The sequence below is a fragment of the Raphanus sativus genome, unplaced genomic scaffold (assembly GCF_000801105.2).
Source record: "Raphanus sativus cultivar WK10039 unplaced genomic scaffold, ASM80110v3 Scaffold2155, whole genome shotgun sequence".
Taxonomy (NCBI): domain Eukaryota; kingdom Viridiplantae; phylum Streptophyta; class Magnoliopsida; order Brassicales; family Brassicaceae; genus Raphanus; species Raphanus sativus.
Genome location: NW_026617464.1, coordinates 1 through 17127, shown reverse-complemented (window position 1 = coordinate 17127; position 17127 = coordinate 1). Strand labels below are relative to the sequence as shown.

At 36.5% G+C, this 17127-nt stretch overlaps 2 protein-coding genes, 1 long non-coding RNA gene and 1 pseudogene across 3 annotated transcripts; 3 read left to right on the top strand and 1 right to left on the bottom strand.

Moving 5' to 3' along the window:
- The first annotated feature begins 147 nt into the window (after positions 1-147).
- LOC130505297 (G-type lectin S-receptor-like serine/threonine-protein kinase At1g61500) lies at positions 148-883 on the top strand. The gene is made up of 3 exons (XM_056999896.1): positions 148-351; positions 430-574; positions 674-883. The coding sequence occupies exons 1-3, from the start codon at positions 263-265 to the stop codon at positions 881-883; spliced, it is 444 nt and encodes a 147-aa protein (XP_056855876.1). The 5' UTR covers positions 148-262.
- A 219-nt stretch (positions 884-1102) lies between these two features.
- On the bottom strand, positions 1103-2925 carry LOC108805758 (F-box/FBD/LRR-repeat protein At3g51530). The gene is made up of 4 exons (XM_018577695.2): positions 2773-2925; positions 1797-2667; positions 1586-1720; positions 1103-1515 (listed from the first exon to the last, which is right to left on the bottom strand). The coding sequence occupies exons 1-4, from the start codon at positions 2781-2783 to the stop codon at positions 1189-1191; spliced, it is 1344 nt and encodes a 447-aa protein (XP_018433197.1). The 5' UTR covers positions 2784-2925; the 3' UTR covers positions 1103-1188.
- Positions 2926-3170: 245 nt separating this feature from the next.
- Positions 3171-4258, top strand: LOC130505298 (uncharacterized). The gene is made up of 2 exons (XR_008941616.1): positions 3171-3339; positions 3767-4258. It is a non-coding gene; the product is annotated as an uncharacterized LOC130505298 (long non-coding RNA).
- Positions 4259-6587: 2329 nt separating this feature from the next.
- LOC108811878 (G-type lectin S-receptor-like serine/threonine-protein kinase At1g61480) lies at positions 6588-14900 on the top strand (annotated as a pseudogene).
- The last annotated feature ends 2227 nt before the right edge of the window (positions 14901-17127 follow it).

Genomic DNA, 17127 nt, shown 5'->3' with positions numbered 1-17127 from the left:
TGATACTTTTCTCTTTGGTTGGTCTCTTTTTGCCTCATCCTTTTACGATTAATGAATTTTCTCTATGTGTAAAACACTTTTCTGGTAGTTCTTTACACTGTATTATTGCATAGATTTCAAGAAAAAAGCTTGAGATTGATTGCCTAAGAGATTCAGTATCATCAAAGGCATTGCGCGTGGACTTCTCTATCTCCATCGTGACTCATGCCTCAAAGTTATTCACCGAGATCTAAAGGTGAGCAATATTCTTTTGGATGAGAAGATGAACCCAAAAATATCAGATTTTGGATTGGCTCGGATGTATCAAGGAACCGAATATCAGGACAACACTCGCCGTGTTGTAGGAACTTTGTAAGAACCTATCTTTGAAAACATGATTGCCTAGGATTTTTTTTAGTTATAATCTGAAGTAATTTGATGCAAGTGCAGAGGATACATGGCTCCTGAGTATGCATGGACTGGGGTGTTCTCTGAGAAATCCGACATCTACAGCTATGGAGTTCTGCTGTTAGAAATCATTAGCGGAGAGAAGATCTCAAGATTCAGCCATGCTGGAAAAACCCTTCTTGCATATGTAAGTGATACATCATCAGGTATTTGATTCCATCAAGTATGGGAGATTCCACTGCTTGTTTTAAAACCTTTCTCCCTCTTATTTTTGAAACCACAACAGGCATGGGATTTTTGGTCTGAAAACAAAGGAACTAATCTTCTAGACCAAGTTGTTACTAACTCATGTTGCCCATCTGAGGTTAGTAGGTGTGTTCAGATTGGTCTGCTTTGTGTTCAACACCAACCAGCAGAAAGGCCTAACACACTTGAGTTGCTGTCCATGCTCACCACAACATCAGATCTTCATCACCTAAACAACCCACATTTGTAGTCAACGCGAGCGACTGTGAATCCCAGTTTAAGGATTTGATAACAGTCAACGAGATGACACAATCTGTGATACTTGGGCGATAAGGGAAAAATTAAATGTTCGATGGAAATTGTAGAGCTGAGGAATGCTATATTGTGAAATCAATTCTACAATCAATGAAAAACTCATCGATGAGTTTGTGAAGTTGTGAAACCAAAAAACTTTCGCAATAAAGCAGAATCAAAACCAAAATAAATCTATTTAAAAAAAAAACAGCACGCAGTAAGAATCTCAAGATAAAGAGAGTGTCATACATAATAATAAGATCACTCGGACTGGAACACAAGTTGGCAAGAACTGGAAGCCCTGACGACAGCAGGCAATTCGTTGAGCATTTCTCGTCTTTTTGCTAACCTGAAGAGCCTTTTCGATTCAATGGGTTCTATGATGAAGGTTGCCTTCTTCAAGTGTCGTGCATTGCCTAGAATGTATCTGGCCACTTCTTTCTCTTCTTCTCTTATCCAATCAGGTCGTGTCCACACAAATGTCTCAAGATGCCACAACAAACATTGAGGGACACACTTGGGTTGGTTCCATTTCCCCGGCTCCATATTTTTCTTGTCCGAAACCAACTTTGGTTGTTGAGACGAATCCTGCACAAAGGAAAAGCAATGTATATTATTATTATTAATTAACAGACCTTCAAAAACTGAAATTGCTTACATCAGTGAGCTTAAGAACTTGTAGCTTAGGAGAGCTATCAAGCATTACTGCAAGTAGATTCCACCACTCAACTTTATGTGAATACATCTCAAGATATACCAGCTGATAGAAGACAATTCCAGTAGGATATGCAATCTGGTCCATGAGACACTTATTAGTATTATTACAAAAAAAAAAAAAATAGTTCAATCAATCAAACCCGAGAAGTTACCTGCAAAGGTGATAAGTCCAAGCAAAGACGTTTGGTAGACTTAAGAGAAGCCATAATAGTCTCATTGGTTATATTCGAAACATTGCTAACATTCGCCTCTATTAGCAGCTCAGGCGCGTTCTCAATAAGACAATGCTCATAACCTTTCAACATTTGAATATTCAAGCGTACCAAAGAAGGAGCGTTTATCACATATCCCCCAATCCCATTCTCTCTTCCAACAAAATTCTCACCGTAAAGAGACAGCGTCTTGAGAGATGGAGACTCGATAACGAATTTCACCACATCGTTATAAGATCGATGGACGACCAAATGTTCAAGATTCGGGCAGCTAGAGAAAAGGTTTCGAATAGACTCACTGTCTTTGTAAACCACAGAGTGAAGATGAAGAGTTCTAAGGGAGTTGAGAGACACCAAAGAAGGAATATCTAGAAGAACGTGATGCTTGAACTTCAAGGTCTCAAGCGTGTCGAAACAAAACAAGCTGCTTGGAAATCTGATGGGGGGATCGCTATAACCAAAGTGGAGATCAAGCTCGAGGTCACGCACGTGGCGTGTGATTGCGATTCCAGCCCATACTCCAATGTACACGTCGTCGCATCTATCGTTTAGTTTCAGATGGAGAGTGTTCAAGATGGGAGATTTATGTGAAAGCAAAGACTTGGAAACACTCTCTGCGAATTTCTTTATATCTCCTTTGGATTCGAACCGGAGAACCGGCACCATTTTCCAAACGCACCGCCATCGCTTAGACAGAACACTTGTGGCTATGACAAGTTTTGTTGGGAGTAAAGACAATATCTGCAGAATCAAAGGTTCTGGTAACGCACTGATTCTGTCCACTACATCTCGCTTCCTCAAACTTTCTCCACTAAAAAAAAATCAAACATTAAGATTTAAGAGTCAGAGTTTGAAGCTTACTGTACTGTCAAGAACGGTTCATAGAAGTAAAAGAAGATCGAACAGAGAAACTAACCATTGTTCCATGTTCTTCGGATTCGTTCCTCCTCGTTACGAAGAATTGGACGCAGACAAACGTTTCGAAGAAATGGAGGAAGCGAAAGGTTTTAAGACACTAGGGCTTCATGATTATAACCGATCGGTTTTGGTCGGACCGAACCCAATCCAATATGGTCACTTTCGTCTAATTGGTTAATATACATACAATGTTGCTGTGTTCAAAAACGCGGCCTAGTTGCCGAGTAATCGGCCGAGTAGGCGCTAGGCGTCACCTTAGCGTGGAGAAAACACTCAATTCGGCTAGTCTAGGCGGTCAACAAGTTATTCTCGCGTTTGACCGAATAATTAAAAAATCACCGTATAATTGTGTAATCCGAGTAGGCCCAATTGGCCAATTCTCCATATTTATCTATAACAAAACACGAAGCCCATACTTTTTTTTCCTATTTCCAAGTGCTCTGATCTTTTCTTTAATTATACTAAGTTGAGTTTGAGATTTTATTTGTGGAAGAAACCCTAATATCACGATCTCTGAGTTTCAACCCAAGAACAAATCGAGTGTTCAAATCTAAGACCAAATCAGGTACTGGATATCTATTTTCACTTGATTTCCTTCTTTATTTCTTTGTGTTTACTTGACTTCAATTAGTTTCTGGGTTCTTGTTTTATCTTTTGGCTTTTGTTTCATCTTGTTTCATCGTGGTTAATATACTCATATTTTGGCTTTTGTTAATTTTGTGAAGTTTCTCATATGTGTTCATTATGTCTGAGTTTACTACTAGTATAAGATAAATGTCGTATTTCTCTTGAAGATAAAGGTCTCTGCTCTTCTTCATTGTTACTAAAAGACTTGATTTTGGTTCAACTAGTTAACTGTGTTTTTAGATTGTGTATGATTTTTCTGGCTAAAGAGTAAAGAGTTATATGTTTTCAGTTGACTTTTTTTTCCTCATGTTCTGTTAATAATTATTTAGGATATTACTGATGGTTTGTTTCATTATGTCACTTAGGAATCAATGGATGATCCACCGACAGATAGGCCTCCACCTCTTAAGCGTAACTCAAATGATGTAGGATGGCAGTATGGAGTCTTGTGTGATTCAAGAAGTCTAGACAAAGTTAAGTGTAAATTGTGTGGAAAAGAGTTTTCTGGTGGTGTGTTTAAAATGAAAGAACAGAGATAAATGAGGAACGTGATGTTTTGTTTTCAAGTCATGTTTTTGTTTTTGTTTGTTTTTGCTTTCAAAGTCAAGCTGACATCGTTTTCTTTTTGTTTGCAGGTGTAATGTATAAGATATAACTTCTAACACATCTCTCTACTACACAGTGATAACTTGATCTTTAAAGATTATAACTTACTTTTTGTATATTCTTAAGATCAAGACAATCTTTTTTTGGTGTATCCCGTGTATAGAAATTAGCTTTTGTATTTTGAACTAGATGTGTATTAGAAGAAATTTCAATATATTTTGGAGTATAAGCTTTGTGTTATAAATTTATAATATATCTTATGAATTAAAATATATCAATTATTTGATGAAAAAAATATATATATATATATAACTAAAAATTACTCCCCGAGTACTCCCCGTTTAATCACCGCTTTTTTGATAACTCGCTAGGCCCGACGTCGCCGCCCGACTCGCGCCTAGCGCAATTTCGAACATGAATGTTGTAGTAGTCCCTTTCACTTATCACATGCATTTTTTTTTATCAAGCGTGGTTTTATTTCATGTCCATAATTTACACAAATGCTTGTAAATGCGTGGAAAATTCTAGAAAATTTTATATTTCACATAAAAAATAATTATCTATCAAACACAAAATAGTTTATTATTGTGTTCAAATTTTAAAAACACTTACATATTAAAAATATTTTAGAAAATATATTTATACAAATACTTTTGCTTGATTATTGTTTAACTATAAAATATATTATATATTAATTTAAAGATATATATATATTAAAATATTAAATCGTCATTATTTTTAAAAGTAACTAATTGTTATACAAATTCTTATTAATTCAATATACATATATTGTGAGAAGTCAGTAATATATGTATATTGAATTAATAAGAATTATTATAACAATTAGTTACTTTTAAAAACATAAATCGACATTATTTTTAAAAATAACTCTGTAAATTAATACTCGATAAATTAATAAACATCACAAACCAAATATCTCAAATAGCATAATCATCTTATAATTTATCTTCGTACAAATAATTAAGAAACGACTTCTAATTTATAAAAATAAAACAAAATATTAGTTATGTTAGCTAATGTCACTCTGTACCAATCATCAATTTTTATTTTTTCCACTTGATCTTAACATACAAAATCTAATTGAGAAACGACTTCTAATTTATAAAAATAAACATAATATTAATGCGTGAAACTTTAAACAATTATTGTTATGTTACCTAGTGTCACTCTGTACCAATCATCAGTTTAATTTTTTTCCACTTGATCTTAACATACAAAATCTCATTATGAATAAATCATAAATTAAATAAATCATCAAACCAATCATCAAAATTATAAATATAAATTAAATATAAAATGATCATGAAACCAATCACATATCATCAAACTGATCTAAATTCTAATACTCAAAATCAAAAGTTCAATTGAGTCAAGAACATACTATTGTTTACAATAATTTTATATTTTATTTTATACATGTAAATTATAAAAACATAAAATTAATTCATTATTTTTAATTCTTATAAATATTTAAATCCGTATATTTCAAAAAATAATTGGTTATTAGTTCTACAACCTCAAACCAAGGAACACTTCATTTTTACTACTTGTTTTCCAAAACTACATCTATTAAATTATACATAAATTTATAGAAATATTTGTATGTCAAAAATTAAAATAAATACAAACTAACAAAATTAATCAAATATAGAAAACAAAAATTATGATTTAGTTCAGATGAAAACATAAAACTCAGTTTACCTAAAATAACTAAACCAATCAAATTTTGTGTATCATAGTCATATGTTTAATTCATATAATAACACAAGATATTGATTTTTTACTTATTTCCTTACATATGTATTATTATAAACCAATTTTAATTATAAAAATGAAAGTAAAAACTGAACAATTATTTATTTATATTACAAATATTTATTGGTGTATGAACAAGGGAGAGTCACCTAGTAATTAGTAAACAAACGTTAACCCTAACTCTAACATGACAGAATTGAAGATGTGATCTAGTCAGTAAGATGTGCTGCATCAATGATATGTCCCAGTGAAATGCCTGAACGAAATGTAATGCTTCAAAAGCTTTAACAGAAAAAATAGATGATTATGGACGTACAAAAGACTTGTATTGTTCAGTCTCAATAAACCCTTTGTTTTTTTATTTAGTTGGTCGTTGGTCGATTTATTTTTGTCTTGCATCTCTGTTGTTAGGCATACGCATGAGATTGCGTATTCAAGCTCCAACTTTTAATTGAGTTAACAAGAGACATGAAAATGACACGATGTTTCAATATGAGGTCAACCATTAAAAGGTTGTTTGAGTTCCAAGGCTGGACTTCTAAAATTCAATTATTTGGGTCCAGCTTGTTTTATAATATGCTTTATATTATAAAACAAGATTTTATAAAACAAGATTTTATGTAAGATCTTGGAAGATGGGCATATGGTCAACATTTTTTCCAGGTGCTTGACAATAATTCCCATAATTCATAGAATTCGTTTTTTGGCATACTTTTTCTTGCATTCCTGTTATCTTCTCCCTCTAGTCTGAAGGAAATCAATCTTGGAGACACAAGAACTAACATGGGGACAACTAGGTTTGCTTGTTTGCTTCTGTGTACTATGCTCTTAAGTTTTAGTTATGCAGTTTTGACGCCAACAAAGCCTTTGTCAATAGGACAAACCATCAGCTCCTCTGACGAGGTCTGTGAATTGGGGTTCTTCAGTCCAAATAACACCCAACATGTGACAGGATCAGTCACAACGTCGGTTCTCCATAATCTGATTTCCTTATTTCTGGTTTTCTTTTACTATTTAGCTTTATGTTAATTTTCCTTTCTAATAACTAAACCTCTTCTTTGGTTGCTATATATATGTAGCCTTACGGCATATCTTAATCATCATTCAAAAATCAATAAAAGCTTTCTTAACCTATAACTTATCTCTCAAGTTACTTTGCTAAGTTCATACGAAAGAGCTTCGCATACGAACTCTGGTTTCCGAGTTGATCCTTCTTCATTCGTGATCATCTCCTAGACCTTTGTTTACCCGTTCTTCGAATCCACAGTAGGATTCCTAGTTTGGGATTTATCTATCCAAGTTTCCCGTCTCAGTGGTATCAGAGCTACTCCATCCTCTAGGACCGACTACAACACCATGGAAACAAGAGCAACAACCACTATGGCTGAGATGAACAAACAAATCGAGGACCTCCGTATTTCACAGACTAAACAAACCGAAGAATTAGGAGGAGAAATCGCTGAGCTCAAAGCGATGATGGCAAAATATTTTGCGAATCCTCCACCTCCAGCGCAACAAGAAGGTTCTTCTGGTCTTACAGCAGCAGAAAAATCTGATGAAATTAACCCGCCAGATCGAAATATCGGAGACCAAAGCGCAACAAGAACAGCTCCACTCAACCCCGCAGCTACCCCTAACCCACCACTCCCCAATAGTTTATCCGCACGACTAACAAAAATTGGGTTCCCAATGTTTGATGGCTCCGAACTCAGAGAATGGATTTATCGCTGCGAACAATTCTTCTCTATTGATAGTACCCCACCAGAATTGAAAGTTCGTCTAGCCTCCCTCCACATGACCGGCAAAGCTCTGCAATGGCATCACGCCTATATTGCAAATCGCTACAACATCTTTCCTCTCTGGCCGGAATATGTTGCTGCCATAGCTGAACGCTTCAGTGAACTTTTTGACGATCCTCTTTCTGAGTTAGTTAGCTTGAAACAAGGAAGCGACCCTATCGATGTTTACTTGGAGAAATTTGACTGTGCCATGAACAGATTAACACTTGCTCCAGGTCACGCCTTGAGTATCTTTCTCACGAACATGAATCAACACCTCGCCCTCCATGTCCGTCAGTTCAACGTCACGACAGTTCCAGCCGCAGCAAGAATTGCCAAGCTCCATGAATTGTCTCTTCTCCACACACCGGTGAAAGCAACCAAAACCTCGTTCAACTATTCTCAAAAACAGAATTCATCGCCATTCTACAAAAATCAAAACCAAACAACGAGTTCTGCAGCACCGACCACCAACACAAAACCAATCATCCCCAACACACCACACAAACGCCTTTCTTTCGACGAGATGCAAGAGCGCAAACGCAAAGGATTATGCATGTTTTGCGAAGAACCATTCACTCCTGGCCACCAATTGAAACACAAAAGATCTCAGATCTTGTATTTAGAAGCTGAGCAAGGAGAAGTATCAGATGACGATGATGAGGAAACCCCAGCCGAGTTTGAGCTTGAAAACCATGATGACAAAACACCTACAATTTCAGTTCACGCTTTAAATGGTTCCACGACATACAACTGCATGCGAATCATGGGTCAGCACGGGAAGAAGAAACTCCACATACTTATTGATCCAGGAAGTACTCATAATTTTCTTGACCTACAGATAGCAAAGTTATTGGGTTGCAACTTGAAAACCACCAAACCAATGCCCGTGGTAGCAGCAGGTGGCGATCTCATCACCAAGTATAAGTGCAGTGAGTTTACTTGGAAAACACAGGGCTACGAGTTCAAAACAGAGATTCGAACTCTACCTCTTGGATGCAGTGATCTCGTACTTGGTGTGCAATGGCTTTCAACATTAGGACCCATCTTATGGGATTTCTTAAACCTCCGTATGGAATTCACTTTCAACGGCCTGAAACATGTTCTCAGAGGAGTTACACCGAACAGTTCGACAGTTATTTCGAGCAGCAGCCTCAACAAATTGATGTTACAAGAACCGCCAATGGCACTACTGCACCTGCAAGAAATTGACGAAACAGCAGGCTCACACCAAAGTCTCCAACCGGATAAAATTTTATATCACATTGAGGCTACAAATCCAGAACAAGACAAGTCAGGCTCATTGCAACAGCTTCTTCAAAAATACTCAGACGTTTTCGAAGAGCCTACGACTTTACCTCCTTTTCGTGACGGGTTCAATCATAAGATACCTCTGGAATCAGGAGCCAACCCAGTCAATTTGAGACCTTATCGCTATTCTTCACTACAAAAAGACTCAATCGACACAATGGTTCAAGAGATGCTTACCCAAGGAATTATTCAATACAGCTCGAGCCCATACGCGTCGCCAATAGTTCTCGTGAAGAAGAAAGATGGTTCGTGGCGGCTTTGCGTTGACTACAGAGGTCTCAACAAACAAACAATTAAAGACAAATACCCAATACCCCTCTTGGAAGACTTACTTGATGAACTCGGTGGCGCTAGACTTTTCTCTAAACTTGATCTTAGGGCTGGATTTCATCAACTACGAATGGACCCTGCGGACGTACATAAAACCGCGTTCCGGACTCACTCAGGCCATTACGAGTACCTCGTAATGCCGTTTGGCCTCACAAACGCTCCTTGCACGTTCCAAGGCCTCATGAACCATGTCTTTGAGCCAGTACTTCGGAAATTCCTTTTGGTATTTTTCGACGACATCTTGATATACAGCAATACGTGGGAAGAACACATGCTTCACTTGGATATGGTTTTTGCGATTTTACGACATCAACAACTCTATCTCAAGAAGTCCAAGTGCACCTTTGGAGCAACCAGGATCGAATACCTCGGCCATTTTATCTCTTACGATGGCGTTAGTACAGATCCCGCAAAGGTCAAAGCAGTAGAACAATGGCCAACTCCAGCAAACCAGAAACAGTTACGGAGTTTTCTGGGTCTCGCAAATTACTACCGTCGCTTTATCCAGGCCCACAGCATTATTGCACGACCTCTCACCCTACTGCTCCGAAAAGACAGTTTTTTATGGTCTTCGGAAGCCTCTGCAGCGTTTCAGACATTAAAGGAAGCTTTAATATCAGCCCCTGTCCTTGCTTTGCCAGACTTCTCCAAACAATTTATCATCGAAACAGATGCTTCACAGACAGGAATCGGCGCGGTTCTAATGCAAGATAACCATCCTATCTGTTATATTAGCAGAGCACTAGGTCCCCGCCATCAAAACCTATCAGTTTATGAAAAAGAACTCCTAGCAGTAGTACACGCGGTACAGACATGGAACCCTTACCTCGCACACAACAAATTCATCATCCGCACCGATCAGCGAAGTTTAAAGTATCTCCTGGAACAAAAGATTACAACACCCTTTCAGCATATGTGGCTGTCAAAGCTTATGGGTTACACTTTCGAAATCCAATATAAGCAAGGCAAGGAAAACGTTGCAGCAGACGCTTTATCTAGAGTTTCTGGTTCTCAACTTCTCAACCTTGCCTTATCTCAGATACACCATGGCTTCTACGAGAACCTCAAACTTCTTTGGGACTCTGACCCAACCCTTAAGAAGATCATTGACGATCTGCAGTCACAGCCAGCAAAACACTCTGCATATTCCTTCGTTAATGGAGAATTACGGAGAAAAGGCAAGCTCGTCGTTGGTAATGATCAGGCCGTCAAAACTCATATCTTTCAATGGCTACACGATTCTGCAGCTGGTGGCCATTCTGGAAGGGACTCCACTCTCCAACGAATCAAGTCTTTGTTCTTCTGGCCCAAGATGAGCTTGGAAACACAGAACTATGTCCGTAATTGTTCTGTTTGTCAGAAAAATAAATATGATCTTGCTGCAAAACCAGGATTACTGCAACCACTTCCAGTTCCTGCAGGTGTTTGGGAATCCGTAAGTCTCGACTTCATTGAAGGATTACCACCATCATCTGGGAAACACTGTATTCTTGTGGTCGTCGACAGACTTAGCAAAAATGCTCACTTCTTGGCGTTATCTCATCCTTATACAGCCATGGATATTGCTAAGCTCTACTTGGATCAGGTCTTTCGTCTTCACGGCATGCCTAAAGATATCACAAGTGATAGGGACCCGACATTCCTTAGTGAAGTTTGGCGTGAAATGTTTCGAGTTCACGGTGTTGACCTTAATTTTTCAACCGCGTATCATCCCCAGACGGACGGTCAGACAGAAGTTACAAACAAAACTCTTGAGACATACCTCCGTTGTATGACTTCTGATTCGCCCCATTCATGGAGTTCATGGTTACCTTTGGCTGAATGGTGGTATAACACCACGTTTCATTCTGCAATACGTAGCAGTCCTTATGAGATCATCTATGGGCAACCTCCCCCAGTACACATGCCTTATCTTCCGGGCGAAAGCACATCACCTTCTGTTGATCGATCACTACAGAAACGAGAGGCTGTTATCGATCTTATGAAGTTCCATCTTCTCAGAGCTCAAAATAGGATGAAGCAGTATGCAGACGCACGTCGCTCTGATCGTGACTTCAAAATTGGAGATTCAGTCTACTTGAAACTTCAGCCGTACCGTCAACACTCTCTTAAAGGCCGCAACATCCCACACAAGCTGTCACCACGATATTATGGTCCATTTCAGGTGCTTGACAGAGTTGGTTCTCGTGCTTACAAACTGGCACTCCCTCCAAATGCTGCAATTCACAATGTCTTTCACGTAAGCCAGCTCAAGTTTTGTCCTAACCCACCTAGTTCAGCTCCCAAGCTTCCTCAATATCTGAATGATGTCGGGACAAGCAAAGAACCTGAGTTAATACTAGAGAAGAAGATGGTGAATCGGCAGAATAAAGCAGTCACAAAAGTATTAGTCCAATGGAAAGGATTTTCACCACAGCAAGCAACTTGGGAATTTTATCAAGACTTCATTGCCAAGTATCCAGACTTCCATCCTTGAGGTCAAGTATGTTCTGAAGGAGGGAGTATTGTGACAGGATCAGTCACAACGTCGGTTCTCCATAATCTGATTTCCTTATTTCTGGTTTTCTTTTACTATTTAGCTTTATGTTAATTTTCCTTTTCTTAATAACTAAACCTCTTCTTTGGTTGCTATATATATGTAGCCTTACGGCATATCTTAATCATCATTCAAAAATCAATAAAAGCTTTCTTAACCTATAACTTATCTCTCAAGTTACTTTGCTAAGTTCATACGAAAGAGCTTCGCATACGAACTCTGGTTTCCGAGTTGATCCTTCTTCATTCGTGATCATCTCCTAGACCTTTGTTTACCCGTTCTTCGAATCCACAGTAGGATTCCTAGTTTGGGATTTATCTATCCAAGTTTCCCGTCTCACAACATCAATATCTTGGAATCTGGATGAAAGGTATTATCCCCCGGGTGGTTGTGTGGGTGGCAAATAGAGAAGATCCTGTTACAGACTCCTCGGCTAATCTAACTATCAGCAGCAATGGAACTCTTCTGTTATTTAATGGTAAACATGGCCTTGTCTGGTCCAGTGGAGAGAGTACTTCAGCATCAAACGGGTCTCAAGTAGAGCTTCTGAACAACGGAAATCTTGTGGTCATGGACATTTTATCAGAAGAACAATATGGCAAAGCTTTGAGCATCTGAGCGATACTATGCTCCCTTTCTCAAGCGTCATGTATAATCTCACCACCGGAAAGAAGCAGGTTCTGACTTCCTGGAAAACTGACACCGATCCATCCCTGGTGACTTTGTTTACCAGATTACACCTCAAGTGCCATCACAGGTGTCTATTATGAGAGGCTCAGCACCTTATTGGAGAACAGGTCCATGGGCTAAAACAAGGTTCACAGGGATACCAAAAAATGGGTGCAACACTAACAAGTCCACTTAGCCTTCAGCAGGACGCAAACGGGTCAGTTTCTTTCACTTATGTAGACACAAACATCAAACTTCCACGTTTAATGATAACACCGGAGGGCTCAGTGAAGAACTTTCAGCATAATGGGACCGACTGGGAATTAAAATTTGAGGCTCCAACGAACACATGTGATTATTATGGTGTATGTGGAGCTTTTGGGTTGTGTGTTATGTCAGCATCTCCGACGTGTAAATGCTTGAAAGGGTTTGTACCAAAATCCATTGAGGAGTGGAAAAGAGGAAACTGGAGTGATGGTTGTGTAAGGCGTACCGAACTACTTTGTCAAGGCAAAGATGTAGACATGTTCCATCCATATTGCCAACATAAAGCCTCCAGACAATTACAAATTTGCAAGTAGTGCTTCTCACGCTATAGACTGCCACCAAAGTTGCCTGGACAATTGTTCTTGCTTGGCCTTCGCATTTATTAATGGGATAGGGTGCTTAGTGTGAAACCAGGAGCTAATGGACCTAGTGCAGTTTTCTGAAGGCGGAGAGCTTCTGTCTATACGTCTTGCAAGCTCTGAATTAGGTGTGGGTTAAATTAGATCATTTAAACGTTTATCCTCAACTCCATTGATACTGTTCTTTTGGTAGCAGCATTTTTCAATTGTTTAGTTTTTGTTGTCTTATAAATCTCAGATGGAAATAATCGAAAGAAGACCACAGTTTCTAGTGTTATCAGCATTTCTCTTTTTGTGATAGTGGGTTCTGCTGCCTTTGGATTTTGGAGATACAGAGTTAAGCATAACGGTACACATAGTTGGTTAATGTTTATTTATTCATTGCTTGTTAATGGTAACACATTGATACACTTCTAATGTATTCTTGCAACTCTAATCTCAGGTATTATATCAAAGGATGTTACAAAAGATGCATGGAGGAATGATCTGGAGTCACAAGATGTTTCAGGTTTAACTTTTCTTGATATGAATACCATTGAAACTGCCACAAATAATTTCAGTCTGTCAAATAAACTCGGACAAGGTGGATTTGGTTCAGTTTACAAGGTAAGAGTATCATGTCACCTCTTTGGTCTTTTGTATTCTCTCTTTATTTTCTCTAGATGACCTTGTACAATCATTTCAGGGAAAACTACAAGATGGGAAAGAAATTGCTGTAAAACGGCTTTCAAGCAACTCAGGGCAGGGCAAAGAGGAATTCACAAATGAAATAGTACTCATCTCAAAACTACAACACAGAAACTTAGTTCGGATTTTGGGATGTTGCATTGAAGGAGAAGAGAGGCTATTGATTTATGAGTTCATGTTGAACAAAAGCCTTGATACTTTTATCTTCGATAGGTCTCTTCTTGCCTCATTCTTTTCACAGCAGCAGTTTTCTCTTCACCTACAATACTTTTGTTTGATAGTGTTTTGCACTGTATTATTGCTTAGATTCAAGAAGAAAGGTTGAGATTGGGTGGCCTAAGAGATTCAGTATCATCCAAGGTATTGCACGTGGACTTCTCTATCTCCACCGTGAGTCATGCCTCAAGGTTATTCACCGAGACCTGAAGGTGAGTAATATTCTTATGGATGAGAAGATGAACCCAAAAATATCAGATTTTGGATTGGCTCGGATGTATCAAGGAACCGAACATGAGAAAAATACTCACAGGGTTGCAGGAACTTTGTAAGAATCTATTTTAAAAACATAATTAACATGATTCTATTTTCTAAAACATACTTAACATGATTCATAATCATATCGGAAAACTTAAAGGGAAACTGTTTTGATGTTTGAACAGAGGATATATGGCACCTGAGTATGCATGGACAGGAATGTTCTCTGAGAAATCCGATATCTACAGCTTCGGAGTTCTGTTGTTAGAAATCATCAGCGGGGAAAAAATCTCAAGATTTGGCTATGGTGAAGAAGGCAAAAACCTTCTTACATATGTAAGTTAAACACTTAAGTAATAATTTAGGTTATCATATTCTTATATTCTTCATATTTGAAACTAAAAAACAACAGGCATGGGAAACTTGGGGTCAAAATGGAGGAATTAATCTCTTGGACCAAGGCATTGCTGATTCATGTCAGCTGCTAGAAGTTGAGAGGTGTGTTCAGATTGGTTTGCTCTGTGTTCAACACCAACCTGCCGACAGACCCAACACACTTGAGTTACTGTCTATGCTCACTACAACATCAGATCTTCCATCACCAAAACAGCCCACATTTGTAGCGCAGACGAGAAATAAAGAATTCGTGGCTATGGGTTTAACCACCGTCAGTAAGATGACAGATTCTGTAATCCTTGGGCGTTAAAGAAACGATGACAAGTTTCTGCAGTTAATCATCCGGCTTGAAAACATGTCGAGATGAATAAAAATATCGTTTGATGTCTTCGGGGTCTGAGTGCTTTGATATCTATCACTTGTAACCACTATCTCTCAAACAAACTTCGCTCTAATAGCCGTTTCTCTCCTTCAAATTTTCTTTCATACTCTTGACTCTTGTTTGATTATATCTACACATATTTTATTGAATAGTTTATGGGCAATTCTCTTGCACTTTTTAAGTTTTTGTCACTAAAATAACACTCAAAAAATAAAATGATCAAAATAGCACTTTTGTTTTGAAAATTTTAATTTTAATTTTTTATTTTTAATAATTTGAACATATTCATAAACTTCGCCTCTTAAATCTAAACCCTAAGTCTTAGATTAATTAACCCAAGTGTTATAAATGCATATTTACCATTCAATAAAACTTTTTTGGTCATTTTCCTCCTTGTGATGCTATTTTGTGACAAAAATTTGGGTTGGTGCTATATTAGGCTTTTTCTCTGTTAATAACTTACAATAAGTTCATTTATTTTAGATCTGATAAGTTCATTTGTACTGTTTCCGACTCCCTCAGAGGAGAATTAATATATATATATATTATTTTATTTTTTAAAGAAAGAGAAAGATGGATGGTTTTACTGTATACTAGATGATAACCCGCATCTTATCCGGAGTAAAGTTTTTTAAAATATGTTGTATGTAAATATTTTAAATAATACATATTTTGTTGTCAATAACTTTTTTTACATTTGATTAGAGATGGGATGTGGGTATCATTTAGTTTGGTTTGGATTTTTGCTTTGGTTCGAATCTTTTCATGTTCGGTTTGAGTTTAGGTTCCGATAACCTATTTAATTTAAAAAAAAATTAAAGTTCATATATACTTTAAACAAAAATAATATGTAAATATAAAATTGAATAATCGATACCCAAATACTTAAACTTAACATAAAATTTGTTTGGCTTAAATATTTGGATAGAAAGTTAACTTATATTTTCAGTATTTTTGGTATTTTGAATAACATTTAGGTATTTTAAATATATAAATTTTACTATTTTATATATTTCTAATTAGTTTGGACAATTTTAAAACATCTTATGTATTTTTGTATATTTCTTTTAGATATTAAGTTTAAAAATAATTAATATATTTAAGTATATAAATCTGGTTCGAATATACTCGGATACCCGAAATATTTCGGTCCGGATCGGGTTCGGTTCTAGTTCTCTAGATACCAAAATTTTGAACATGTTCTGTCTAAACAATTTAATTAAAGTTTTGTACTACTTTTTGGATTGAATTTGGTTCGGTTATTTGGATTCAAATTTTTTCGGCCAACCATATATATTTTTATTGTAACCAAATTTTAAAAGAAATGGATGATGGTTCATACATATTTTGGGTATGCAACTAATTTTTAAACCAAAACACTTTGTACTATGTATGTGACCTATTTAGTTAATCATTAAAATTATTCAAGGCCTATTAGAAAAAAGATAGGGCTGAACTAAAAAAACATTACCATTGATCATAAAATTTTTAATGTGAGATATTTACTCTTTTTAGTAATTTATAGTTGTTTAAAAAAATCCATATGACATATAAGAAAAAATCTAAACTTTTATTATATGATTAATGTGATTGCTTAATTTTTTTGAAAAAATAAAATTAAACGAAAAGCATAGAGGATAAAAAAATTGTTATCAAAACTTTATTATTCATAATCATTAATTGTAATATATATGTCAATTATATTAGGTAATTCCGTACCATTTATTTAAGAAAATAATAGAAAATATTCTTTTGTACACCACTAACTAATTTAATAGTTATTTAACCAAAACTATAATATATGTGTAGATGGACCAATTTATTTCTCTTATAATTCTAAGAATAACTTTTATGATGACACATGACTACTAAAAGATGTTGTGCAATGCTTCAGAATTAACATATAGGGGATTCCCAATTCGTGGGCCGTGGCATGCAGAATTAAACACATCAAGTTCTTTGTTAATAGGGCAAACTCTGAGCTACCTCAAAAGTCAAAAGTCTTTTACAGTAAAATACTGGTTAAGGGTAGGTGTAATATCTAAGTTTTTGAAGATATTTGTGATTTGCTTCGTATGTTACGGATATCTAATTTTTTATTTGCATTACTTCAAAAATACGGATATTCAAAAAAACGAATATCTAAAAAATAAAT